General features: G+C 40.3%; 1 protein-coding gene across 1 annotated transcript in view; it reads right to left on the bottom strand.

Annotated features, from left to right (window-relative positions):
* The window catches only part of CKAP2L (cytoskeleton associated protein 2 like), a 37177-nt gene that overhangs the window by 4772 nt on the left and 16508 nt on the right, over positions 1-15897 (bottom strand). Inside the window, exons 4-6 of the mRNA XM_049652126.1 lie at positions 10814-12072; positions 6799-7006; positions 1955-2110 (exon numbers count right to left, since the gene is read on the bottom strand). Of these exons, the coding sequence (XP_049508083.1) occupies positions 1955-2110; positions 6799-7006; positions 10814-12072 (1623 nt within the window). The remainder of the gene's footprint in view (positions 1-1954; positions 2111-6798; positions 7007-10813; positions 12073-15897) is intronic.

Genomic DNA, 15897 nt, shown 5'->3' with positions numbered 1-15897 from the left:
ATGATCAGTTTTATCTATCTATCTATCTATCTATCTATCATCTATCCATCCATCTATTTTTTAAGAGAGAAAGGGAAAGAGAGAGAATCTTAAGTAGGCTCCACGCCCAGTGTGGAGCCTGATGAGGGGCTCGATTTCATGACCCTGAGATCATGACTTGAGCTGAAATCAAGAGTCAGATGCTTAACTGACTGAGCCACCCAGGTGCCCAAGAATATGACCAATTTTAGAGGAAAGACCTGAAGATACTCATATTGAGGGTTCTTCAACCAATCTGCTCAGCCAGATCACCCTATGGTAAAAGCTCATCCATGTTTTCAGAACTTTTTAAAAAATGTTTATTTATTTATTTGAGAGAGAGGGAAAAAAAAGCGTGAGCAGGGGAGGGACAGAGAGAGAGAGAGAGAGAGAGAGAGAGAGAAAGAGAGAGGGACAGAGAGAATCTTAAGCAAGCTCCACGCTCAGTGCAGAGCCTAACTCAGGGCTCGATCTCACGGCCATGAGCGCCTGGGTGGCTTAGTTGGCTGAGTGTCTGTCTTCGGCTCAGGTCATGAATTTGCAGTTTGTGAGTTCAAGCCCCGTGTTGGGCTCTGTGCTGACAGCTCAGAGTTTGGAGCCTGTTTCAGATTCTGTGTCTCCCTCTCTCTCTCCCTGCCCCTCTCCCACTCATACTCTGTCTCTCTCTCTCTCTCAAAAATAAACATTAAAAAAAATAATTAACTTCAGGAAAAGTAGAAAGTTGTGCATGAAAGGCAAAATAATCATAGTATACACCACATGGCTCAGAGCAGTCATGTATTTCTTATATATTCATAACAGTGTAAACACAGGATTATTCATAACACTAGTAACCAGGATTTCCATAGGACTCTAATGGAAATATGGAGGATGGCAAAAGTCTGCAGGCATGTGTCTCTTGGGGATCCATGCAGGCGTGTGTGAGAAAGGGGGTGAAATCCTCATCCTGCACAGCTGGAAGTCTACAAGTCATGTCTAAAACTGAAAAATCAAGAAACAGAAAAACAAGGACACTATGTGAAACTATTCAAGGTAAATATGAAAATAACCAGTTTGCTCCAGGAGGTGGGAAATGGGAGAGGAGGGGCACAGAGTCCTCAGGGAAAGAACCTTATTGAACTCTTTTGACTATTTATGTGCATGTACAACTCTGACTTTGAACTCTCATGGGAAGAGGTACGGAGAAATATAAAATGACGCTGGTAAGTGACATTTAAGTGAAAAGAGTTATAAAACTGCTGGATGCAGTCTTTGTTAAAAAAAAGTTATAGAGGGGCGCCTGGGTGGCTCAGTCGGTTAAGCGTCCGACTTCGGCTCAGGTCATGATCTCACGGTCCGTGGGTTTGAGCCCCACATCGGGCTCTGTGCTGACAGCTCAGAGCCTGGAGCCCGTTTCAGATTCTGTGTCTCCCTCTCTCTCTGCCCCTCCCCTGTTCATGCTCTGTCTCTCTCTGTCTCAAAAATAAATAAACGTTAAAAAAATTAAAAAAAAAAAGTTATAGAGAAATGATGGTTTTACTAGGTTTTAGAATTAAATTTATTTTTCAGGCACTGGCTCTGAATTGTTGCCATGTGAATATTGATGTAGTGGGCTTAAGGTATTTTTTGGTTCTTCATGGTGAGGTGTGACTTTGTAAGTACTGCATATCGATGTTATAACTTTCCATAAGTGCATATTTCTACAGTGAGTGTAAAGTGAGACACAATCACTTGACAAGAACAGTGATTCTGTTGGTTTACATGTAACACTATTTTCTACCAAATAAAATTTTAATTAAATGTACATAAAGGACATGCTGTGTTTCATATTCTGTGCATAGCTTTATGATGTGAATTAGAAGTTTTACATGGCGTTGTATAACTGCCATATTGCAAGCAACAGAGAACTCACACGAGAGAATTTTCAGGAAATCACCCACCCGAGACAGATACTCACTGTTGCCCCATTTCGAATGGCCTCTTCATACAGCCCAATGACATCAAAGGTACCTTTACTGGCCAATAACTTTGCTTTGCAGATCCAGAATTTAGCAAATTTTTTGGCCTCAGGAATACTGGACAATATGGTAAATACTTCATTAGAAAGTATACCCTGTAAAAAAAAAAAAGCCAGAGGTAATTATTACCATCTTGCTGTTATTCTCACATTAATATTTATCAGAGAAGTTTGGCAGGAATCAGTCTGATCATTTTTTCTTAATTTTAAAAAAATTTCAATTTTACTGAGGTACAATTTACATATAATAAGAGGCATCCATTTAAACAGTATATTTCAATGCATTTTGACACTAGTCATTAAATTTTAAGAGTTACATGAGACCAAATAGGAAAATGTTTATCATAGCTGAAGGTAAGGAATATCTTTACCTTTTTATGCAAAACCAAACCCAAAACCAAACCAAACCCTAGAGTAATCAACATTCATATACTTCTCATATATGCATAATAATTTCCATATATCTCTAATGGAACTATGAAGAATGGCACAGGTAAGCAAGGGTCATAGGGGTGTGTATATGTGTGTGTGTTGAGGACCCATGCAGGTGTATATACAAAGGGCTAAATCTCACAAAAAGTAACTTTATTTATTTATTTATATTAAAATTTTTTAAAAATGTTTAATCATTTTGGAAAGCAGAGAGAGACAGCACAAGCAGGGGTGGGGTGGAGAGAGAGGGGGACACAGAATCTGAAGCAGGCTCCAGGCTCTGAGCTGTCAGCACAGAGCCCAACGCGGGAGTCGAAATTACAAACCGCGAGACTATGACCTGAGCCGAAGTTGGACGCTCAACCGACTGAGCCACCCAGGTGCCCCTATTTATTTATATTTAAAAATATATTTTAATGTTTATTTATTTTTGAGAGAGAGAGACAGAGCACAAGTGGGAGAGAGGCAGAGAGAGAGAGAGAGAGGGAGACACAGAATCTGAAGCAGGCTCTAGGCTCTGAGCTGTCAGCACAGAGCCCAACATGGGGCTCGAACTCACGGAGTGCAAGATCATGACCTGAGCTGAAGTTGAACGCTTAACTGACTGAGCCACCCAGGTGCCCCTCACAAAAAGTAAATTTAAAATTGCCTCACTGATTTGGTGTCCTTCTGGCCTGTACCCAGAGCAGAAGGAATATGGGGAGCTACCATGTCTTGGCACACTCAGCCAAGCAGAACCTCCAACTCCTCCTGCGATGGGGGAGACCCAAAGGTAACCTCACAATCAAGAATCATCAGTGTTTGAGAAAACCAACACTACACGAAAGAGGCATAAACCTCAAAGGAGTTGACGAGGAAATCAATCAGCTGAAAATTTGGCTGTGGAATTCTCCCAGAATCAATTAAGACAGAACAAAGAAATGAAGAGTACGAAAGAAAATTTAAAAGAGTTCTGGAGGATACATCTATTACTCAGGAATTCCAATATCCATCTAAGAGATAGAACGTTCACCAAGACTGATTAGACATTAATTTCAACATATTCTATCAAGCAGAACGCATACAGGCTACATTCACAATGCAGTATAATTAAAAGCTGGAAGAAAGACAGGAAAAAACAAAACAAAACAAAACAAAACAAAACTCTATCTGGAAGTTAAAAGATGTTCTTCTAAGATAACTTTTGGGTTAAACAACTCAAAATGGAAACCTCAAACTATTTAGAAATGAACAACAATGAGAACTTATGTCAATTATTAAGCTATGGTCTCCTAGCTCCAAACCCACCTTGTATCCTCTGCTGTGACACTGGGGCTGGAATTCTGTAAATCACTGTTTTCACAGCAGCTCTATGCTGGGCTCTGCCAGTATGTGGGGCTAGAGGGAGATGGTGGGGATGCAGAAGAGAGGGACTTCCTCTTTCCCATTTGCTTTCGTCACTCCAGCAATGGTCCTTCACTCTGGCAGCAATAGTTGGTTCTAGCCTCAACCATTTTTTCCTGGCATTTACAGATCCTGCCTCACTGCCCTCTTTCAGAGGCAAGAGCACCAATTGGGTAGCATCCTTTCCTCAAGGTCTGAGATCCAGCCCTGCTGGGCGCCTCCTCCAGTTCCTGTGGTCCCAACATCTGCTGGGTAGTATGCCCTCCTTGAGAGTTGGAGTTTGTCTCTCCTAACTTCTAGGTTTGGACACCCTCGACCTCTCTTTGTTCCCCTAGACCCAGTGGGTGCTAGTTGCTTCCTGAAGTTATTGCCACTGTTAGCTCAGGTTCTCTTTTGCAGTCAGCCCTGTGTGTAGTACCCATACCTCTCCTGATGGTCCCTTTACCATTTTTGTGCACACAGGCTCAGAAAGTGCTTTCAAGTCCAACAGCCAGCATCTGCTCCTCTTTGTATGTGTCCAGAGAGTCAAAGTGCCTGGGAATTTTTGTCCACCCCTTCCCCGCCTGCTCCCCCCATTAGTCAATGACCATGGAGGTATTACTACTATAGCTTCTTTGCCCCTGATCAGGATGACTCTGAGAGGTCTGGTCCATAGTCTCCAGAGCTCCCCTGTGGCATTTTGCCAGTTACAGTCATTGGATTTTGCTTGATACCACATCCTAATTGGCCTCCTGCCCTTCCTGGCCCCACATCCTCACTCCCCTCCCAGTTTTCCCTGGGATCCTCTTCCTAATAAATTACTTTCACACAAATTCTCCTCTTAGATTTGCTTTGAGGGAACTCACATAAGACACTGTGAAACCAACCTTTACATTACATTCTTTCTATTAAGATACCTGGTGCAGTTTCTGTTTTTCTGACTTGACTCTAATACAGAACATGACCTAGTCAAACATAAAGGATATGACCAAAGCTAAATTCAGAGGCAAATTTATAGCTTAAAAAAAAATTTTTTTTATATGTTTATTTTTGAGAGAGAGAGATAGAATGTGAGTGGGGGAGGGGCAGAGAGAGGGTCAGATGGAGACACAGAATCTGAAGTAGGCTCCAGGCTCTGAGCTGTCAGCACAGAGCCCAATTTGGGGCTCGAATTCATGGACTACGAGATCATGACCTGAGGCAAAGTCTGATGCTTAACTGACTGAGCCACCCAGGTGCCCCAAATTTATAGCATTAAATGTATTTTTAAGAAAATAAGAAAGACTGACATAAATGATTTCAGCTTTCAACTAAAAAGGCTAATAAAAACCAGTACACATAAAAATAGATGCAGACATTGATGCAAGAGAAAAAAAAAATCAATAAAACCCCAAGATGGCCTTTTAAAAAGATTAATAAAGAAATCTTTAAATAAAAGGCATTAAATTACTAGAATTAGCTTGAGAAATACAAAACCTAAATAGATCAATGATTACAGAAAAAATGGAAAAGATATACCCCAAATTATCCCATAGTCCAGATAACCTTATGGGCAAGTCCTTACCACACCTTCAAAGAAAAAAGTAACTCTCATGTTGTATAAACTATTTTTAGAGTACAGGAAAAAAGGAAAATACCCAACTATTTGGCAAAGCCAACATGATACTAATATTAGGGAAACACAAGAAAAGACAACCAAAGAACATACATAAAAATCTGGAATAAAATAATTGCAACTCACAAAACTATATACTTCATTTCTCTATGTATCTACATGGTATGTACATACATAAAAGCTGTCTGGATGGATAACTGGCAATAGTGGGCATCTTTTGGGAGAAGCCTGGGATGCCTAACTGTGTGTGTGTCCCTGTGCGTGTGTGTGCGGGCATGGTCAGTGGGGAACACTGGTCATTTTCTACAGTGTTTGAAAGGTTTTTATTTTTTAATTTAATTTAATTTTTTAAGACATGTTTAATTATTTTTGAGAGAGAGACACACACAGAGTGTGAGAGGGGGAGGAACAGAGAGAGAGGGAGACACAAAATTCATAGCAGGCTCCAGGCTCCGAGCTGTCAGCACAGAGCCAGATGCGGGGCTTGAACTCACAAACCATGAGATCATGACCTGAGCCAAAGTCAGGCGTTTAACTGACTGAGCCACCCAGGCGTCCTGTAATGTTTTTAATAATAAGAATGTATTCATGCATTTTCTTTAATACAATGAAAATACAAGAAAGAGCAACAACAACAAAAGAATGGAACTTTAATTCCATAAAGGAGAAATAATTAACGTTTAAGTGAATTTTGTGAGAAAATTGCCTGGAGTGGACCTAAACTGAAGGTTTCCTTTTTATGTTTCTGTCCAACACCACCAGCCAAAGCACAGAATTGGGTTTGCTTCAGGCAAGGACCTTAGTGTAGACGTCTATCCAATTATTTTTTATTAATATAATTTTCCTTCAAGGCATCTCCTGAGGATCATACCCTTTGCTTACCATCTCCTTTATCCTTATCGCAGAATCCAAGATATAATTTCAATTCCATTTACAGCCACCCAGTCTTTAGGATAATCTAATTTTACACATGACCTTGACTTTGACTTCAGCTTCATATCCAAATGTCAAATATTTACTTTTTTGACCTTGATGGCGAAAAAAGGCAAAACTCCTTTGGATCCCTCCAGAGGCAGACTGCTTGGGTTCGTTTTCCAACTTCTTTGTGCCTCAGTTTCATTTGTAAAGTGGGCATGGTAATAGTTATTATGATAATTGTATGAGATAATATAAGTAAAGTGTTAGAACAGTGCCCGGCATACAAGAGCTATTGTTTAAATGCATGCCATTATTATTAGTGCTATTCTTCTTCTATATAAAAAGAGCAGCTGAATTTCTACTTAGACGGAGGTTATCTCTCTTACACCGTATTTAAGAAAAATGTTTAAAAACTCTAAGACTGCCGGCCAAGCTTTGGGAGCTTACTTATACTCACCCTTTCAATGAACTGCAGACATTCTGTCAGAGTGTTGTTAATTTTATTGGACAGTTCAAGTTGTGCTTTCTTTTCTTCATCTTCTTTTTCCATACTCTTCCAGAACGAAATATTCATTTCCTCTATTATTTTTCTTTTTGTTTTAAGTTCCATAGGAGGCCGTTTATAGATTTTCCCCTTAGATTTCTGCCATTCTTCCAGTTGTTTCCTGTCATAAAATTAAAGGGGTGGGGTGGAGTGGAGTGGGAAAATGCTTTAGGTTTCTTTTTGTATATAGTCACACTTCCAGAGTATAAGGTATGCATGAATGGAGTACCACTACATACCTTCAACAACATACAGAGTCAGGAGAATGGAATTAAAAACAATTTCCAAAGGGGTAATGGCAGCATTGGTTGCTCCTACCCTTCAGAAGGCAGACTGCAGAGGGATTACTAGGATTACTGGTGGCTAGTATCTCAGTCTTCAAATTCCTCAACTTCATGATTATTCTTCATTCTTTTTCTTTTTTTTCATTTTCATTAGTTTTCTCTAGAAATTTTCATTTCTCCTGTATATTACCTCTGGCACTAAGACATCCCTCTAGCTCTGAGATGATGAACTCAGCACTCCATTTCTCTCACCATAAGCTCTCTATCAGCCACTCAACCTGACCCACCAAACCTGCACTCTGCCCTCAGTAGGGTCTTGGCCAGAGTGACCCACTTTGCCCAGTTCCTTAGCCCCCTTTGTTCCTAAACAAGATCACCACACATAACCCCTTTGTTCCTAAACAAGATCACTAATTTCAGGACTCTTAAGTAGCTAGTCTCCGATGGTGCCATGTCTGAATCCTTGCTCTCCTTCACTCTCCACATTCTCTGCTCCCGCTTCTAAGCAGCCAACAGACTGCTGTTGGGGGAGGCACCAAGACCTTAGACTTAAGCATTTGAATGTAGGCTCTTCAGCTTCTTTACATTACTACATGTTTATAACATGTAGATGTACATTTCAGCCCAGAGGTTTACAAAGAGCCCCAAGCTTTGTAAAACCCAGTACCTAGTTGCTATTTTGTATTTGAGGTCTGGCACGCATTTCAAATTTAATGCTGTCCAAAACAAAGCTCTTGATTGTCATCTCCAAACCTATTCCTGAACAGTCTTTTCTACATTGATAAACAGTGCCCCAATCTGCCCAGCTGCTAGGACCTAAAACTAGGAGTGGTCTTTGAGTGGTCCTTTCTTCCCCATACCTGACACATCATGGTACAGGCTTCTAGCTCTACTACTATCATCCTAGTTCATATCACTTTAACCTTTTGCCTGAAAGGCTATAGCAGCCTCCTTCTTAACTCATGTCCTTGCTTCCACTCTGGCCCTTATCAAATACATTGTGTGCACAGTAGCCAGAGTGATCTTGAAAGTGTGAAGCAGACTGAGTCACAGCCAGGAACTTCCTATGCCTCTTGGAATAAAATTAAACATGCTTTCCGTGCCTCTCTGAACTCATGTCATACCACTTTCCCTCTTACTCTTCCCCTCCAGGAGCTCTGGTAACCCTTCAGTTACCTGACCCATGCTCATGCCTGCCTCAAGGTCTTGTAGTATCATTTTTATTCAGTCCTCTGCTCAAATGACACCTTCTTGAAGAGGTAATTATCTGTAATTACTCTGTCTGTTTCATCAATGTGTTGATTTTCTGTCTTCTCCACTAGAATGCAAGTTCCATGAAGGCAGAAACCTTGGATGTCCCAGTGCCTAGCGCAATGTCTAGAACACACAGGTGTTCAGTAACATACAGTAAAATTCACCTTTTTAAATGTACAGTTCTGCGAGTTCTGACAAATGCATATGGTCATGTAAACATAGCAACAATGAAGATATAATACCTTCAAAAATGTCCTCATGCTCCTTGGTAGTCAACCCTGCTCTTCATGCCCAGCTCCTGGTAACCACCGATCTGTTTTCTGACCTTATGGTTTTGTTTTTCCCAAATGTCAATAACTAATTAACCTTCTTGTTTCCTTGACTCCAGAGCACAATTCATAGTGCTTGTTTCAGCTCCAACTGCCCCGCTTCACCTACATGCGAACCACCTACTTAATGACAGAAGCTGAGATGTTTGGCATGTGCTTCCCTTATGCTCCTGGCATTCTTCCGATCTCAGCCTTCCTCCCAATCATGAGTGAACAGGGAACTTACCTTTTCTAAAGTCAACTTATTCCCAGGACCTCAATGCTATGATTTTATTATTCTAGCACTTTCCATAGATACATCAGAGAAAAAGCTCCATTAAGGTAGACTTGTGACTGTGTGGTCACCACTGTATCTCCCAATGCCCAGCACATGGTAGGTGCTCAAGGAACGCTCCAGCAATGAGTGAGTGATCTATCGCTCTCCACAGATTCCTCTTGTATAATCAAATGTGGTCAGCATTCCACACACTGTCTTAAGACCCATCATCTATTGTCTGGTCTAGACTACGAACTGCATGGGAGGGACCGTGACTTCCTCATTCACCAGCTTGGGGTCTTTGTACTCAGTTTTCTTTTTGCTTAGAAGGGTCATCCTTCTTCTTTTTGTCACTATCCTTTTCCTAGACCAGACGTCATTGTTGAAAAGTACCTCCCTAACCCTTCTCTTCTATCTAAAGAAGTCAGCCCAGTCTCTCTCAATCGCATCATCCTAAATTAAGCTGTTTATTTTCTGTCTCTTCAGGAGGGCAGAGAGCTTGTTGGTGGTGTTCAGGGCTGTATTCAGAGAAAAGATCCTGCCCTCACTTTACCCTGCTGTACTCTTTGGCTACCATCTATTTTACATGTTCTTTTCACCCTTGTCAGTCAGGAATCTCCCTATTTTCTACTCCAACCAAGTTGAAGTCTACTCCAATACATAGGTGCTTCTCCTGGGAGGGTCACCACATTATGAGACTATGTCTGGTCCTGGGCAGGAAGTGTGAAATCCTTTGGCTTGGTTTCAAGCATCATGCATGTTGATGTTAACCCCCAGCACCCAGAGATACTGATTTCTGTATGTGAACTGATTTTCTTCTTTGTCTTAGCTTACTTTCCAAAACTTGGCCTGCTCACACTCATGGAAGTTTCCTGTTCCTTCTTCCCTGATAACTTTTCTGGATTTAACCACTGGTCTGCTTCAGAAGGGACTACCAACTCCCCACTTCCTAGCTATGTAAACTCACTACTCAGGCTCCTCCTATTTTGCCCTCTTCTATTGTTGTTCAGTCCCTGCAGGCTACTTGTTGAGTAGGCTACATCTGCAATTCCTATTTCTTTCTTTCTTTTTTTTTTAATTTTTAAATTATTTAATGTTTATTTTTGGGGCGCCTGGGTGGCTCAGTCGGTTAAATGGCCGACTTCGGCTCAGGTCATGATCTCGTGGTCCGTGAGTTCGAGCCCCATGTCGGGCTCTGTGCTGATAGCTCAGAGCCTGGAGCCTGTTTCAGATTCTGTGTCTCCCTCTCTCTGACCCTCCCCCATTTATGCTCTGTCTCTCTCTGTCAAAAAACTAAATAAAGTTAAAAAAAATTAAAAAAAAATGTTTATTTTTGAAAGACAGAGTGTGATGCGGGGCAGAGAGAGAGAGAGAGAGGGAGACACAGAATCCAAAGCAGGCTCCAGGCTCTGAGCTGTCAGCACAGAGCCTGATGCGGGGCTTGAACCCATGGACCATCAGATCCTGACCTGAGCCGAAGTTGGAGGTTTAACCAACTGAGCCACCCAGGTGCCCCTGCAACTCCTATTTCTTATTCAACCATTTTGTTTCAATATCTTTTTAAAAAATAAATTATTTTCAAGTATACAAAAAATTACAGAGAATAATTTATAACACCTGTCTATACCACCCAGCTCTACCAAGTCTTAGTACTTGTTGTATTTGCTTCTAATCTTTTTTGTAGGGTTGTAGCTAACAATTACTCAGAAGCCATTATTTATGGCCTATGTCCTGACTGAGTATTCCTGATGGTCAATATGCTTAATCATCTAAAACTGCAAAATCATGGACATAAAGCAAAGTACCTTCGGTCCTCTGCTGTGATCTTCTTCTTAATATTTGGATTAGTTTGGGTCCCATTTGGGACTCTTCCTCCATGTATGGTTTTGTTACCAGCTTGAGTTTTGGGAGCTGTCTTATTGAGAAAATGGTTCTGGGGAAGAGTCTTTTTCAACTTGGTGTCCAAAATCTGTGCTTTTTGTTGACAGCTGTTGCTGCATTTATTCCCATTGGTTCCATTTGCTGTTATGTTAGGGGTGCTTGGAACGACTGAATTAAAACTGCCAACTATCAAATTAGGCCTTTGACTTATGGCTTTTGATTTTTGTAATGCACATGATGTCCGAGATCTACAACAAGGTTGAGTGGATTTCTGATCTTGCCTAGTGTTTGGATGTCTGTTGTTACAGCCTCCCGGAAGCACGCTAGGGCATGTCTGGGGTTTGGTGTGTTTTACTTTCTGTTCAGTAACAGTGTGTGACTGTACCTTAGTTTCATTTGTTGGTCTTTCGTATTTATCCCTATTAACCTTTATATCCTTTATGTCCTTGACCACTGGTTTCCTTGATGTTTGAGTCCTACTAAGGGTCTGAACGTAGTGACAGGGAGCCGTCTTTGGGAGTTTTTCTCCTGGTCTTGCAAGGTTTGTTCCTCTAGAGAGTTGCTGTGACTTTACTGGTGGAATCCTAATTTGTGTTTTTCCAACAAATTGTTTATTAACTCGGTCTTTCAGAAAAGCACTATTCCCAGAACTTTTGCCCAAGGCTTGTTTAGGAGCCAAACTGCTCTTGGTTTGGTTATAAGAATTAGTCTTTGGCTTACATATAGTCCATAATTCAGGATTTGACTTCCTTTCAGAGTCTAGTAAGGTTTGGGGCAAGTTTTCTTTGTTTATCTCTTTTAGAAAGCTATCTAAGGATTCATTTTCAACATGGTTACAGTCCACAGAGTCTGCACACTTAGTATTTCCTTGATCTGCTACCTGCTGCTTTGCAGTTTTCAGTTCCTGTATATTAAGTGACCCCATAGTTTCTGTAGGCAGTTCACCAGTAGTGGATGATCCCTCTTCATGGTATTGTTGACTATTGCTGGAAGGCTTACAGTTTAAGTTAGAAGAAACACATCCTGAAGTCAGCCTTTTGCCCAGAAGTTTTGGTGGCTCCAACTTTGGCTTCTGGGATCCTGGGCCTTTGGTAGGTCGGGGCTGGAGTTCAGTGCTGATGGGTCTTGTAGCTTTGACAGGCAAAGCAACATAATTGGTAACATTCTTTTTGGGTACAATAGTCTAAAAAGACAAAGAAAAATATCAAAAAGTAAAATTTATAACAATAGTTCATTGCTTTTAAAATTAAAAAAAAAATAGTTATTTTACTTAGAATTTCATTGAAGAAAGCTGAATCTGGGAAATATAGTCTAGCTAATAGATGATCTTTATAATTTGAACTCCTATTAGAAATATATCAGAATATTTTAGCTTGATAGAATTAAGCAGAGATGCAGTGAACATACAAAAATTGCTGTTTAAAAAACAAATTTGCCTCAATTGAACAAGTACTTGCTGAATGCTCATTATGTCTCAAATGAAGTGTCCTTCTAGGGACTCTGGAAAAATACATACATAATAAACTTATGTTAGGGTGTCTCTCAACTTCCTCCTAGTAGTAGAGTGTATTGCTATACTTTTATTTTTTTTTTAAACAACATTGCCTTTGTAAAGGTCACAGTGTTACTCAAGAACCTTTGTTTTGTCCCTGGATATCAGTGGCAAGGATAGGTAAGTGGTAGATGCTGGGAGGCCGGAGACACTTTGGAACAGTTTTCAATTAAATCTAATATCTCAGTAGAAAGTCATATTTGTAAAGTCAGGACAGGGTTTTAAGGTTAGATTCTACATTATTAACAAGTAAATGTTTCAGCCATGTGATTTAATCCTGGATAAGAAAGGCAGGGATAGATTATAGAGAACTTCAAAAACAAGGGAGGGGAGTTTAGAATTGATATGGTGGGGCGCCTGGGTAGCTTAGTTGGTTAAGCATCCGACTTCGGCTCAGGTCATGATCTCATGGTTTGTAAGTTCGAGCCCCACTCTGGGCTCTGTGCTAACAGCTCAGAGTCTGGAGCCTGCTTTGGATTTTGTTTCTCATTCTCTCTCTGCTCCTCTCCCACTTGTGCTCTGTCTCTGTCTCTCAAAACTAAATGAATGTAAAAAAAAAAATTAAAGAATTGATATGATAGATAATAGGAGCAAGCCACTGTGGATTCCAGAGTATTTGCATTGAAAACAAGTATTCAGAAAGGAGAATTTGGCAGAGATTTGTAGATTATACTTTTCTAGGGGAAGATATGGGAGTGATAGAGTTACCACTCTTTATTTTTGATTTGGTAATATTGTTGAGAATTACTATGTGAACTTTTGTGAGTGTGTAAAGAAAGTCTGTAACCAGAACCATGTGGCATTAAGGGCAAAGAGATGTTCACTCTAGAATGGTTATGTGTAGGGCAGTGTCGCTGGGGTGAAATAGGGGAGGGTTGGAAGTGGGAGCCAGAGAGATGGATGGTATATGCACATGGCTATAGCTGGGTTACTCCTTGAGCCCCAACAATTACATCCACCCCTGATCTCTCCATTATTGCTTACTGAAGAGGCAGGGATATGGTATCAATGTTTCCAAACATATGCTATTCCTTAGTTGTTCTCTTTTTTTTAATTGAGATATAATTTGCATCCCCTAGAATTCATCATTTTTATTTATTTATTTATTCATTCATTCATTCATTCATTTGTTTGAGAGAGCAAGCGAGGGGAAAAAGAGCAGAGGGAGAGAGAGAGGATCTTAAGCAGGCTCCATGCTCAGCACAGAGCCTGATGTGGGGCTTGATTCCATGATACTGGGATCATAACCTGAGCTGAAATTGAGAGTTGGACACTCGATTGACTGAGCCACCCAGGTGATCCTAGAATTCACCATTTTAAAGTGTATAATTCAGTGGGTTTTAGTATATTCACAAGGCTGTATAACCATCATCACTGTCTAGTTCCAGAATATTTTCATTACCCCAGAAAGAAATCCTATACCTGTTAAAAGTCACTCCTCATTTCCCTCTCCCTACAAACTGTGGCAAACACTAAAATCTCCTTTCTGTTTCTATAGATTGCCTATTTTGGACATTTCATGTAATGGGATCATACAACATGTGGCCTTTTGTTTCTGGCTTCTTTCACTTAGCATAATGTTTTTGGGACTTACCCATATTGTAGGATGTATCAGTCTTTGCCACTTTATTTTTCAATAATAAACTTTATTATTTATTTTTTAAAATCTTTTTTTTTTTACAGTTTATTTATTATAAAAAAATGTTGCTATGAACATTTGTTATAAGCTTTTGTGTGAACATGTGTTTTCAATTCTCTTGGGTATATACCTAGGAATGAAATTGCTGGGTCCTATGGTAACTCCTGTGTTTAACTTCTGAGGAACTTCTAAGCTGTTTTCCAAAGTGGCTGTCGCATTTTACATTCCACTAACATTGTATAAGGGTTCTAATGTCTCCACATCCTCCCTAATCCTTGTTATGCCTTTTTTTTTTAACGTTTATTTATTTTTGAGACAGAGAGAGACAGAGCATGAATGGGGGAGGGTCACAGAGAGAAGGAGACACAGAATCTGAAACAGGCTCCAGGCTCTGAGCTGTCAGCACAGAGCCCGATGCGGGGCTCGAACCCACGGACCGTGAGATCGTGACCTGAGCCAAAGTCGGACGCTTAACCAACCGAGCCACCCAGGAGCCCCAGTGTTATGCCTTTTTTGATTTATGCCCATCCTAGTAAGTATGCAGTGGTATTTCATTGTGGTTTTTATTTGCATTTCCCTCATGGTAATGATATGGAGCATTTTTTCATGTCCTTATTGGCCATTTGTATATCTTCTTTGGAGAAATGTCCATTCGGATCTTTTGTCCATGTTATTATTATTATGATTATTATTATGATTATCCTTTGTCCGTTTTAAAGTTGGGTTGTTTTTTAATTGTTGAGCTGCAAGAGTTTGTTATATATCCTGGATAGTAGGTTCTTATCATATATATGACTTGCAAGTATTTTCTCTTTTGTTCAGTTTTTATATCTTTATTTTAGATTAGCTTGGCCTTGCTAATTTATTGTAAGTGGTAGAACTGGTCTGCAGTTTTAAGTAGTACATTGAGAGAAAACCTAGGCTTAGAAGAGTCATCTGGCTGACAGAAGAGCCAGCAATCAGTATGCAAATACAGACCATTAAGGTCAGAATTTTACTTTATTATTATTATTTTTAAGATTTTATTTTTAGGTCGTGTCCGCACCCACTATGAGGCTTGAACCTATAACCCTGACATCAAGAGTATCATGTTCTACTGACTGAGCCAGCCAGGTGCCCCCAAGGTTGGAATTTTAGAGATCATTAAGTTGAGCCCCTTCACTTGAGAGGGAAAGTGAGTTGCCCAAGGTCAGGCAGGGTGTTAGAGGCAGTGCTGGAGCTAGAACTTCAGTCTCTTAACTCCTGGTCTCTGACAACTTACCTCAGAATTGATGGATCAAAATGATAAAAAAATTAAAGAATGTACAAGAAGGAACAATCGATTCAAATTGAATTTGGTCACTTTATTCTGGACATATGAAGCCAGGGGAGGGAGAAAATATACAACATACAATATATGACAAGGGTTTAAATCAAGACAGACTTATGAATGTATACTAGGCACAGTGCCAGACTCTAAGGGGCCGCAAAGATGAGAGGAGAAGACACCTGTCCCTGAGGAGTGCTAATAGAAAAGATACACGCACAAAAACTGATGATACGATGAAATAAGGGCTATCGTAGGGCTGGGAGAAATTGTAGAGCTTATCTCATCAGTGTTTTTCAAGCATTTTTGTTCATACATGCCCAAAATAATTAAAAAAAAATTTTTTTTTTTTAACGTTTATTTATTTTTGAGACAGAGAGAGACAGAGCATGAACAGGGGAGGGGCAGAGAGAGAGGGAGACACAGAATCTGAAACAGGCTCCAGGCTCTGAGCTGTCAGCACAGAGCCTGACGCGGGGCTCGAACTCACTGACCGTGAGATCGTGACCTG

Source organism: Panthera uncia (genome assembly GCF_023721935.1).
Source record: "Panthera uncia isolate 11264 chromosome A3 unlocalized genomic scaffold, Puncia_PCG_1.0 HiC_scaffold_12, whole genome shotgun sequence".
Taxonomy (NCBI): domain Eukaryota; kingdom Metazoa; phylum Chordata; class Mammalia; order Carnivora; family Felidae; genus Panthera; species Panthera uncia.
The sequence above is the reverse complement of the archived record's forward strand: the minus strand, read 5'-3'. Positions and strand labels throughout refer to the sequence as shown.